General features: G+C 39.0%; 1 protein-coding gene across 1 annotated transcript in view; it reads left to right on the top strand.

Moving 5' to 3' along the window:
* The window catches only part of RYR3 (ryanodine receptor 3), a 481,354-nt gene that overhangs the window by 33,466 nt on the left and 434,670 nt on the right, over window positions 1-13,218 (top strand). Inside the window, exons 4-7 of the mRNA XM_043549389.1 lie at window positions 3,245-3,319; window positions 6,413-6,491; window positions 10,000-10,112; window positions 10,382-10,481. Coding sequence (XP_043405324.1) covers window positions 3,245-3,319; window positions 6,413-6,491; window positions 10,000-10,112; window positions 10,382-10,481 — 367 coding nt within the window. The remainder of the gene's footprint in view (window positions 1-3,244; window positions 3,320-6,412; window positions 6,492-9,999; window positions 10,113-10,381; window positions 10,482-13,218) is intronic.

Raw genomic sequence — 13,218 nt, 5'->3', positions numbered from 1 at the left:
TAATGTTTGCGGTTATCAGTGCTGAGGGCTGCATATAGGTGCATGCTCTCAAATAACTGTAGCCAGGAAGAGAACGATGAAGGTCACTTTTTGTCCCACCCATAAGCCCATGGGCTTCATGCTCTACTGATTGGACATGTAGGAGTTAAAGTGTCATATGTTGTGCCTTGTGTTTTTGCACATTTTCTCCTTCTGAGCATTGCACTCCACCCCCACCAATGTAATCCCCCTATCATGCTGTCTGGAGTAGCTCATGACTGAGAGTGCCAACCTCAAGGCAGACTTCAGGGTGGACACCCCAAAAAGCAGGGCAGACCCCCAAGATTGGTGGTATGTCCTATCATTAAATTTCACCACCCAGTAACAAATGTGAACTCCTAGATCACTGAAACACTCTTACCATGGCTTCAGACAGTCCCCTTAAGCACTCCAGTCTATTTTGCCACCCAGGCAAGCTGGATTTAATGATAAATAGTCACTTGCACCAAAAATCACACAATATTCAAGTTGCTTCCAGTCCCAAGAGATCAGTCATTTACCCTAGATCAATTTGTACCTTAGATATCACAATGCCTGTAGCCAATCCTGTAATAAACTAACTAAAGGTTTATTAACTTGGAAAGATAAATGAGTTATTTACAGGTTGAAGCAGGCAACATATATGCACAAGTGAGTTCAGTCTCTGATTCTAAAAGGTGACAGATGTAATCTGTCAGTATTGAATGTCTTTTCAGGACTTAACCCAGGTCGACCCTGGGGATCTCTCATGTCACATAGCTGGACTAATAGGTAGTAATAACAGCAAAATAATTGTGTGGGCTGCTGTATCATTTTTCTTTAGATCGTCAAGCGCCTCCTGTGAAAAGCTCATGCCAATGAGTTCTGGCAGTTATTCCCGCCTAAGATGGCCAGCTGGATTTGTGCTTTGGCAGACACAAAGCAATAACAATTTTTTGTGAGTGGGTTTTTTCCCCTCAGTAGTATCTTGCTCCGTCCAATAATTATTATTCATGTTTTAAAAACAAACCTTGGTAGACTTCTCCAAGACTCTAAGGTTGTTGGGCATCTTTGTTTGTTTGTTTGTTTTAAAGCAGTTACCTTTCCATTATTTAAGAAAGGTTCCTTGTTTTACACTAACATCAGCAGACTGCAGGTTGTGTTTATGACATGAATCTGCAATGGTAACTGATTGCCTAAGGTAACTGCTAACCTTTTTGAGAGTGACCACTATACTGTAACAGTTCCTGGAGCATGGACCAATATAATTTAAATTGACTGCAGAATGCTGACTCTTACAAATTAAAAATTAAATTTTGAGATGCAGAGATGTAAAAGGAACTGCACAATTTTTTTTTTGAAGTCAGATGTGATTTGGAGATGGTTTTGTTCATTGATAGTAACCCCCCCCTTCAACATTTCCTCTTCGTTTCCATGTCAATCAAAACATAAAAGAAAGGGTGTACATACAATAAAGAGAAAACCCCTTTAATTAGTGGGCAGGGAAGGGTTGTCTTTTGTGGAGATTATTTTTGTTAGTTGTGTAGCAGACTTCTACTTGAGGCTTGTTAGTAGAGCAAGAAAATCAGAACTGTGCTCACCCTTATTTTGTTGTTATGACAATAAAGGAATCATCTCCAACTTTATTACTTTTGGCTTTTTAGTATGTGTCTGTTGGACAAACATGATTTCCCCTTTAGTCTTTTGAATCAACATTAGGTAACCTGGGTGCCCAGCTACAAAGTCCCAAGGAATTTCTTCAGCTTGGCATTTTTAGAGCTAGTGTTTTGTTACATATGAAATGTAAACTTAAAGGACTAATCGATGAACTTGTTAATTCATTTAGTGCCAAATTTTGCCTGTGCAAGCTATTTTAGCCCATGGAAACACCCCACTCCTCTGGTCCGCTACTCTCCTCTACACATGTCCAATGGTAAAATTTGGCCTTAAGAGAATTCACTTTTGAAAAATATAAAGTAAACCAGAGATGAGCCTTATTCTACCTTATATTTTCAAGAGCCACCTTGTTTGTGTGTATTAAAGGCTATTTGAATGGTCCCTGAACAAAGTGAGCATCAGGCCTAAATGTCTAAGCATTAAATGGAAAATAAGCCATGGTGAAATGTTCAAACTGACAGCATAAGCTTTTACCAAATGTATGCATCTTCTCTAGCCGTATGTAACAGTTAGAAATACATGGGTCAAATTCTGCTTTTTATACTTCAATTGGAAACACCAGAATGCATCAAGAATTAGCCCTAATTCTTTGGACATATTTTGATTAACTTGATAAAATATAAAAACTATGTGAGTGCGTGCATATGAAAGAAAGTTGAGAGAGAAAAAATGAATGGAAGCCCTGTAAAGCTTGTTATTGTTTATTAGTTATATTTTATAGCCACCGTTGCCAACTCTTATGATGTCTGATACCTTTCTTAAACCCCCAGATTCTGGAATCTTGGCTTTCATTAAAAAAAAAAAAAAAGTGTTAAGCTATCCTGGTTGTGGAGAAAAGCTTGAAAATGAGAATTGTAAATGCTACAATTCCAAAAGGCAAATATAAAGAACCCCAAACCTATTATTTTAAAAATCTCATTATCTTTAAGCCAATCTCACAATTTGGGGGGTCTGACTCATGATTTTTGAATGTTTGGGTTGACAATTCTGCATGTCTTGACCACTCTCAAATTGTATTTAGTTAAAATGAAATGACCCATACCATAATTATATCACCTGTGATAAAAACTTAGGCTAATTTTAGCAAATGCTTATCCTTATTAGCAACATGTGGTCTCACTGAACGTTGATTATTTAGGATGTGGGAACATAAGAAAATGTACATGTCTAAAATATTCATATGGATAATCATTTTTAAGACTTCAATTACATATTTTTTTATTCTGAATGCTTCTGAAAAGTTTATAAGAAAGGTAAGAAATGCCTTTTTTCATTTCATTTCAGAACGTATTTGTAGAAAACTTTGGTTTCTTACTTTACTCACTAAAGTGATAATTAGGTCACAATTGTCTGGTCAAATATGTTATTTTTTCACAGTGAAAACAGTTATTGCTGTAACTACTTCAATATTGCGAATGTACAAACTTTTGTAACATATCTGCACTTTTGTAGATAATCCAATTTGAGTATCTGTGTATGATACTTAAATTATTGGTAACTTCAGATGAATGGAAACAGTCAGAATCCCTGCATTGCTATCAAGTGTTAACATTTTCTGTCATTTCTATAGGCAGTTCAAGGAGGTGGTCACAGAACCCTGCTGTATGGCCATGCTATACTACTTCGGCATTCGTTCAGTGGAATGGTAAGTGACTTGTTAACTTACATAACAGAGTGCACTTACAGTTGGAAAAGCATGTTACGTCTACAGTAAAATAATGTGTTCTCCATAACTGATAATAATAAACTCAAGATATAATAAACACTTTAGGTCAAGTAACAAACAAATATATGAAGCAACATAATCATTTAGTGTTCCCTCTTTGCGCAAGAACATTGAGGCCAATATCATAGAATCATAGAATATCAGGGTTGGAAGGGACCTCAGCAGGTCATCTAGTCCAACCCCCTGCTCAAAGCAGGACCAATCCCCGACTAAATCATCCCAGCCAGGGCTTTGTCAAGCCTGACCTTAAAAACTTCTAAGGAAGGAGATTCCACCATTTCCCTAGGTAATGCATTCCAGTGCTTCACCACCCTCCTAGTGAAAAAGTTTTTCCTAATATCCAACCTAAATCTCCCCCACTGCAACTTGAGACCATTACTCCTTGTTCTGTCATCTGCTACCACTGAGAACAGCCTAGAGCCATCCTCTTTGGAACCCCCTTTCAGGTAGTCGAAAGCAGCTATCAAATCCCCCTCATTCTTCTCTTCCATAGACTAAACATTCCCAGTTCCCTCAGCCTCTCCTCATAACTCATGTGTTCCAGTCCCCTAATCATTTATGTTGCCCTCCGCTGGACTCTTTCCAATTTTTTCACATCCTTCTTGTAGTGTGGGGCCCAAAACTGGACACAGTACTCCAGATGAGGCCTCACCAGTGTCGAATAGAGGGACGATCACGTCCCTCGATCTGCTGGCAGTGCCCCTACTTATACATCCCAAAATGCCATTGGCCTTCTTGGCAACAAGGGCACACTGTTGACTCATATCCAGCTTCTCGTCTACTGTAACCCCTAGGTCCTTTTCTGCAGAACTGCTGCCGAGTCATTCGGTCCCTAGTCTGTAGCGGTGCATTGGATTTTTCCATCCTAAGTGCAGGACTCTGCACTTGTCCTTGTTGAACTTCATCAAATTTCTTTTGGCCCAATCCTCCAATTTGTCTAGGTCCCTCTGTATCCTAGCCCTACCCTCCAGCGTATTTACCTCTCCTCCCAGTTTAGTGTCATCTGCAAACTTGCTGAGGGTGCAATCCACACCATCCTCCAGATCATTTATGAAGATATTGAACAAAACCGGCCCCAGGACCGACCCTTGGGGCACTCCACTTGATACCAGCTGCCAACTAGACATGGAGCCATTGATCACTACCCGTTGAGCCCAACAATCTAGCCAGCTTTCTATCTACCTTATAGTCCATTCATCCAGCCCATACTTCTTTAACTTGCTGGCAAGAATACTGTGGGAGGCCGTGTCAAAAGCTTTGCTAAAGTCAAGGAACAACACGTCCACTGCTTTCCCTTCATCCACAGAGCCAGTTATCTCGTCATAGAAGGCAATTAGATTAGTCAGGCATGACTTGCCCTTGGTGAATCCATGCTGACTGTTCCTGATCACTTTCCTCTCCTCTAAGTGCTTCAGAATTGATTCCTTGAGGACCTGCTGCATGATTTTTCCAGGGACTGAGGTCAGGCTGACTGGCCTGTAGTTCCCCGGATCCTCCTCCTTCCCTTTTTTAAAGATGGGCACTATATTAGCCTTTTTCCATATCTTCAAAAGCGACCACTAATTTTGGGTGACTCAAAGTATCAATCACCCACACTGTGAAAACCTTTAAGGTGTCCCTTTGGGGCATCCAAAAATTGCTAGTATATACTGAGTATGATGTAACTAAAGTAAGGAGTGAAAAGAAATTGATCATTATTTATTCATTCCAGCATTATGGAAGTTCAAATGGAAAGAGAAACTGTAAAATTAGTATAATCAATGTCTAGGAGCTATTAAAATGGCATGTTTTGCATATGTTTTAAAGTACTTTAGGAACGAAGGTGTTAACATTCAGAAGGGAATGTGAGAGCCATATGTTCACCCTTTGTGGTAAAAATATGTGGAAAGGATGAAGATCTGCCATAAAACCCGAAACACACCACACTATAGAAATGCACAGTGCAAGTTGATGTGCAACATGCCATCCAGTCACAGCGCAAAAATTGTTGTCGAAGTCAGCAGTAGGTATGGCTAGGAACAACCATTAGAGAGGCAAAAGGGACGGGTACCTTGTTAAGATTGTGCAGTAGTGCACTACTACATGCATGACAGCATCGAGGATATGGAGGTGGCCCTAAGTTATAATGCATTATTTGAGAGTATTGCAGCCTGAGATGTATTTGCAAGCCTCCATTTTTTGCAGATGGGATCTCTATGCCTAGCGGTTAATTGAAATGTTGCATGCAAATAGGTGCCAATAGCAAGTTGCTGCTGCGAGTAAGTTTATGCCATTTCTGCACTGAGGTATATAGTTTCTCTTGGGTATTTTATATAGTAGGTTCTCCCCTCCCCAGCTTCCCCAGCATTTGCACAGTGCACACCCACAAATATGCCTTGACAATATTTTGAGGCACTCTTCTATGGATTTTGTTTGTTGTGTCATTTGTTAAGGCATCTTATCTACTAGGAAGTTTCAGGTTTTTTCCCTCTCTGGATCACATTGTTTCATTGGAGGAGAAAAAATCTCACAGAAGCAATTATAAAATAGTGGTCAATAATGTGCAGAAGGAAAGAGAGATGTGTTTGAAGCAACTCCCCTTCTTCCCCCTGTGCTGGAATTCCCAATAATAGCTTTTGAGCTCTGGCTATTCTGACCACCCACTTTAAGGTGCAATTCTGAATGGACTCGTAGTCTGAGCATGTACCAGTGCCTAAAGTGAGGAGACATTGTTGCTTTCAGGTCTGCTTGATATGTCTTCCTCAGGAGCAATGCTGTCATGGGAAGCCTGCTTGTCTCAAAATCCCTGTTCATGTGTGTACCTTTACACTTGGAAGGAGGAGCATTATCTTACATAGAGAAATTCCTGCAAGATGCTAGTTTTGAACTGTCATTGCAGTCAATGGAATATTTAAATTCAGTTTAATGTTAGGGTTGAGCTTTATGAATCTATGAGCATCTTCGATTAGAGACGTATGCCTCAAATGATTCTGCTGATTTTGATGTTTTTAATAATGTCAACATGTTTTGCAGTATTTGACTTGTTTGTCAACATCAAGATCCCAGACAGATAAACTTGCATTTGATGTGGGGTTACAAGAAAATGCAGCAGGTATGCCAATATTCTGTGTTATTTTGTGAGAAAAAAATGCCAGTTGTACTAGTCTTAAGAATGCATTTAGGATAGTGACAGATATTATTAGCGTTACAAATTTGTGAACCTGCCATTATTTATTCATTAAGAAATAAGAAGACTGACTTACAGTAAGGTCAGCACCCTGCGGGGTGGGGGGTGGACATGAAATAAACAACACTGTATGACCAGTGGTCAGTGTTATCTTAAGATGGAAAACACTGGCAAATATGGACTAAGTACAATTTTCTATATTATTTTATTAATAAAGTTTTATGAACTTATTTTTTAATTCCATTTTAGCATATTTAATATTCACTAAAACTTTTATTTTAGTATTAAATTGTTAGTTCATCCTTCAGATAATACAATAATGTAACTGTAGTAAACAAAAACAGGCAAAGATTATAAAAGTCTCATCATTAAAAAATAATTCAAAAAGTGTGGGGTGGAAGAGCATGGAAAGTATTCCCTTGCCATACAAGTCCATTAAAATACCACCAGGATAAAATAGGAGAGAGAAACAAATCTTAGATTTAAAAATAAAGATCAAAAGGTTTGGGACTTTGAACTTTGAGGCTTTGAACTTTTGACATTAAAAGCAATAGACATACAAATAACCTATTTGTCCTCAAATATTGTAACAATAACTATCCTAACTAATCTCATCAAGTCTTACATCATCTTCGTTTAAATTATCTTTCTTTTGTCTAAATTGTGTTAATGAGCTGATTTTGGGCATTGTATTTTTTTCTAAGTTTCACCTTTACGAGAATCAACATGGAAACCTGACAAGCTAATTACTAAAGTTCAGGGAGTAGTGCCAATAACAGTGAGAGAAACAAAGGTGTTTTGTTTTTGTTTTTTTTAACTATCCCCCACTTTCTTGAAGTCACTTCCCAGGTCTCAAAGGCCAAAGAGAGCTAAAATATGAAACTGCTATTTTAAAAGAAGAAAAAAGCAGACCAGCAACAGCTGCCAGCCATAAACCAAAGACCAGGCCCCCATCCCAGGGGGAGGGACTTACCTTTTGTCCCTTCACAAATGTCTCCCTCCCTTTCAGAGAATCATAGAATATTAGGATTGGAATATAGAATATAAGAGACCTTAGGAGGTCATCTAGTCCAATCCGCTGCTCAAAGCAGGACCAACATCAACTAAATCATCCCAGCCAGGGCTTTGTCAAGCTAGGCCTTAGAAACCTCTAACCTTTGTTCTGAGACTGTCCCCATTTCAGTGCCAGTCCCATCGAGTCCCCCAGCCATTGATGCAGATAGGTGACTTTTTTTGGTCTTTAAAATAATAATAAAAGTAAAGTTTGGGAGTAGTGATGGAGTGACACAGTCATGTACATTCTATACCCCCATTTCACAGGAAGTCTAATCTTTGACATTTCTTCCTGGGCTGGCTGTCTACTCTATATGACCTCTACTCTGAACCCTGTGAAGTTCAGAGTTTTTTTCGTTCACTCCTTTTTGGACTCCAGGAAGGAGTTAGTAGTTGCTTCCAGTCTGTTTCATGGTTACTATTATGGATGAGACCTTACAAGTTTGGCTGCCATTTGTTTTAGCATGCTGCTCTAAGGAATATGTGCATTTTTATCTCTTTGATAATAAGCTCCTGTGAAAATCAATCCTGGTATTTTTGTGGTCCCTTTCAGAGTTACTCTGAATGGTGTCCCATGTTCCCCCTGGGCTCTGTAATATATATTTGCTTGCTAGTTGCAGGGTCAGCTTTATCTTGGTGTTTTGTCTTATTGTAAATGTACAAAAAGGGGCTTTTCACAAACGTCACATTAAAAAAATAAGTAAAATAAGTCTTTACAGGAGCTTTTATGTGTTAGGAATTTTGATAACGTCTTTGTGCTTTTGAACCAATCTGCATTTCATGAGTAAATATGCCTTTTTTCTATTAAACTGTACCATGGAATCATCTCAGCAGAAAAGAGGGCTATTACTTTGCATGTACTAAATCTCAAGCCACTGCATATTTAAAAACAATTGACTGACACTTTATAGAAACACATTCTATTTGGAATCAATTGCTTGTATGTCTCCTATAAATTGAGTTTATTTCCCTTTGTTCTTTATTAAGAATTAGGGCTGTCAAGTGATTAAAAAAATTACTTGTGCAATTAATCACACAATTAAACAATAATAGAATACAATTGATTTAAATATTTTTGGATGTTTTCTACATTTTCAAATATATTTATTTCAACTGCAACACAGAATACAGAGCTCTTTTGTTTTTTACAGTGCAGATATTTGTAATCAAAAATAATATAAAGTGAGCACTGTACACTTTGTATTCTGTATTGTAATAGAAATCAATATATTTGAAAATGTAGAAAAACATGCAAAAATATTTACTACATTTCAATTGGTATTCTATTGTTTAACAGTGCGATTAATCGCGATTAATTTTTGTAATCGCAGTTAATTTTTTTAAGTTAATCACGTGAGTTAACTGTGATTAATTGACAGCCCTATTAAGAATATTACCACAGAAAAACCCAGAATATTTGTTTCCTTGGAGTCCATCTTCTTCTCTTATGTAATGTCATAATCTCCATAATTATTTCTGTAGAATTCATACATAACTTTGCAATGACAAAATTATGATTTAAAGTGAGGAGTAAATGTTAGGAGAAAAACAACTCTTAAGAATATATTGCCTTAGATAATGAATCAGCTCTTTGCCCTCTTAATGTTTGGCCAACTCTTCCACTTGTGTATAATTCCTTCCCACTTTTCACTGGCTCACAACCTCTCCATGAGCAGGCATTAATGGGTGTGAAAACATGGGACAAGCTGAATAATTTCCCTGGGAGTTTTATTTGTGTCAAAATAAACCAGAATGTTACAAGGCATGTGGAGAAAGAGCTCTAGAGTGGTCACTTTTAAACTTTGCTCTCCTGGGCAGGTAGGGTCTACCAGCAGAGTCCATTCAATTGGTCCATAGTTTCTACTTTTGTAACATAGCAGTGTTGTAAGGTAGAAGACATCATTTTAAAATAGAGTATAATTTAATTTTATAGTGGGCATATAGCTCACAGTTAAAATGATAAAATAAGGTAGGGGTGTGTGGAAGGTGGGACAACAGGCAAGGGAAGGCATGAAAGGCTGATAATAGTTAACTCTGGTGTAGGAAATGAACCAGTAGCTCACTGGTTGTCGCAAGCATAGAGGAGGCAGGTTCTGAACTGCAAGTTTGGTGACCCTCAGAGGTTGTGGGGGGTGTTGTTCAATTACAGTATCAGGTTCATTGTGGCTTGACTGACAATACTGGGGGAAATGGGAGGTGTGAATTGTCAGAAAAGAGAAAAACTAGTGGGTATATAAGGCCGATATTATCCTTATAAAAATGGTAAGTCTTTACTGTATGTTAGTTTACAGGTAGCTTTTTAAGATATTTACATATCTTAGAATGATATATTATTTATTATATACTAAATAATTGGCATAAGCATCTCTGTATATTGTAGGTGAGGCATGCTGGTGGACAATACATCCTGCTTCGAAACAGAGGTCAGAAGGAGAAAAAGTTCGAATTGGCGATGATCTTATCCTGGTCAGTGTGTCCTCTGAAAGATATCTGGTAAGGGCGTTTACCTTAGAAATTCTCTTCTTCTGATTGTCCTGTTCTAAGCTACTACTATTAACATTGAATAGTTTGGATAATAGTATGATGTGAAACAAGTGTCTGATTTCAAGAAATTGTATAAAGACTTCTGAGATATTGAAAGTTTTCAACAAAATATTTATCTTTGAACACCGTTTGAGAAAAGAATATTTTATCGAAATAGATTTAATAGCAAATCCTTTTAATGATTCTCTCTCCGGGGTATGGCTTTCTCTCTGTTACAGCATCTCTCCATGTCAAATGGAAATGTTCAGGTGGATGCCTCCTTTATGCAAACACTCTGGAACGTCCATCCTACATGCTCAGGAAGTAGCACTGAAGAAGGTTTGTCATGTTAAACATTGTTAAAAGTGAATATTTATTATATAACTTTTCATGGCACTTTACAGAGTCTAAAAATAAAAAAGACAGTTCCTAACCCAATGAATGTAATAGTTTAAATTACACAAACATAGAAAATAAGTGTAACAGAGAAAGGAAGGATGACTGATGGGCAAGAGGGGAAGTGTGGATAGCACAACAGTTAAACTCATTGGTAAGAAGTAAAATCGTTGATGTAATTGTAGGTGTACAAAGCACGAAGGGTTGAGTGAGAGAAGACAAATGGAGTAACAAGATGTGATGAATATGCAGAGCAAAGGAGGTGTGACAGGGATCAATGAGAGAAAAGATTTATTATTATTAATTGATTGATTTAATTTATTTATTTGTATTACCATAGTGCCTAGGAGCCCTAGTTATGAACCAAGACCACATTGTGCTAGGTGTTGCGTAAACCTAGAACAAAAAGATGTTCCCCACCCTATCAAGCTTACTATCAAAGTATAAACCAACAAGAAACAACAGATGGTTACAGACAGGCCAATGGGGGAGTACAGGGAATCAACGAGATGTTGGTCAGGATGGTAGGCAGTGGTCTCAGTACACCAGTGGCCTAACCATTGTCAAAGTTTTTTGTAGGTGTCATGGCAAAAGAGGGTTTTAAGGAGGGATTTTTGAAGGAGAATAATGAGGTAGATTTGAGATGTTTATGCGGAGCTCATCCCAAGCATGAAGGGCAGCATGGAAGGAAGCATTAAGGTGCTGACTTGTTTGGAAAATTTAACAGGTAGGTGATGGAGGCTGGCATCATGAGCTGATTGGAGGCAGAAGTCAACTTCTTGATACTGAATAACAGATGATAGGCCATGAAAGATGTTGAAAAAGAAGACAAGAATCTTATGTTTGTTGCAACAGAGAAGGAGGGATGCAAAGAGAGGGCTGATGTGGTGAAAGCAGTAGGCTAAGAAAATTATCTTTGCAGTTGCAGCAGCATTATGGATGGATCTGAATGGTGTATGCTTGCATATAACAAGGTCAGAGAAAACGATGTTGCAAGATGATGAGCATCTGGGGTGAGAGGTTTAGTTTTGTGGATGGATAGGGAAGGCCATATTTTAGAGACGATATGCTGCAAAAATTGGCAAAATTTAGACATAATCTAGATGGGAGGACTGAGAGAGAGGTTCAAATTGCAGATGATGTCTGGGTTATGGGCCTGAGTGACAGGCAGGATGGCAGTGTTGTCCATGGTGATCAAGAAAGTAGACGAGAGAAGTGAAGGCAGGAGGAAGGGGAAGATTTGAGGAGCGAGTCAGAGGTGGCAAAAAGGCAGCTGGGATTGAGGACATGGGATTGAATTAAGTTTGAGAAATAGTTATTTAGCTAGGAAGATGGCAGAGCTGAAGAAGGATTTAGGCAGGGGCAGAGTTGTGTAGAGCCTTAAAAGTAACGCTGAAATTTAATTTTCTTCTTTGAGTGGCCTCTGTATGTTCTTGTCTGTGGGATCAAGCTTATGCACCACAAGCTTCTGGAACCTTCTAGAAAGCAGTGCCTGTTGAGGCTTCTAACCCTCCACCCCCTGCTGTCCTGGATGATTCCAAGGGTATAAAAGGAGGAGTGGCCCAACCTCTCCTCAGTTCCTTCTAACCACCGAAGGGACAGTGAGCTGGTATCTCACACAGTGTACTCAGATTGTTCGTTGTCATTTCATTAAATCATAGACTTCCAGAACCATAAGAATAGAAGGGACCGCAAGGGTCATCTAGTCTAACCCGCTGCCAAGATGCAGGATTTTTTGGGTCTAAACCATCCAGTTCAGATGATTTTCCAGCCTCATTCTGCAAGCCTCCAGTGAAGGAGCTTCCACAACTTCTTAAGCAGTCTGTTCCATTGTCCTACTGTTCTTACAATTCAGAAGTTTTTCCTGAGATTCAATCTAAATCTGCTATGCTATAGTTTGAACCCATTATCTCTTGTCCTGCCCTCTGTAACAAGAGAGAACAAATTTTCCCCATCTTTTTATGGCAGACTTTCAAGTATTTGAAGACAGCTATCACGTCCCCCCTTAATCTCTTTTCCAAACAAAATATATCCAGTTCCTTCAGCCTTTGCTCATATGGCTTGCATTCCATTTCTTTGATCATCTTTGTCACTCGCCTCTGGATCCTTTCCAGTTTCTCCACATCCTACTGTCCAGTAGAGGGCTGGGCCATACAGGACATACCCAGTCCCAGATGTTCCCCAGAAATATATGTGTTGGGGTCACCCTGATATAACCAATGCTGGGGAAAACCAGGGTGTGGCTGGCTGGCAGGCTGCAGTTACACACAGACACTCGGTGCGGCTTACATGCTGTAAGACTGTTTGTGAGCGTCCCAGTTGGGAGCTACTACAGCAAAGCATTGTAAGGCACCCATGGTTGCAGGCAGGGATGACACAGACCCCACTACGCTGTATTGTGCCCTGGTATGTCATAATGAGTCCATCCATCATGGTCCAAAGGTTGTCCATGTAAAATGCACTATGTTTCACAGTTACCATGACCTGACAGCTTCAACCTCCTGGAAATGTAAGTCTTCATCCAGGACAAAGGCAGCATTGAAGACAAGCCCTCACACTGTCTTCATCACACCATACAGACTGAAACTGCAGCTGTACACATGTTTTCAGCAAAAAAAAAAAAAATTCCCCACATTAAGACATGCTTTGGGAGAGCAAGAAGTTCATTCACCTGTATTCA

This window comes from Chelonia mydas, chromosome 6 (genome assembly GCF_015237465.2).
Source record: "Chelonia mydas isolate rCheMyd1 chromosome 6, rCheMyd1.pri.v2, whole genome shotgun sequence".
NCBI lineage: Eukaryota > Metazoa > Chordata > Testudines > Cheloniidae > Chelonia > Chelonia mydas.
This window is presented reverse-complemented; position numbering and strand designations above follow the sequence as displayed.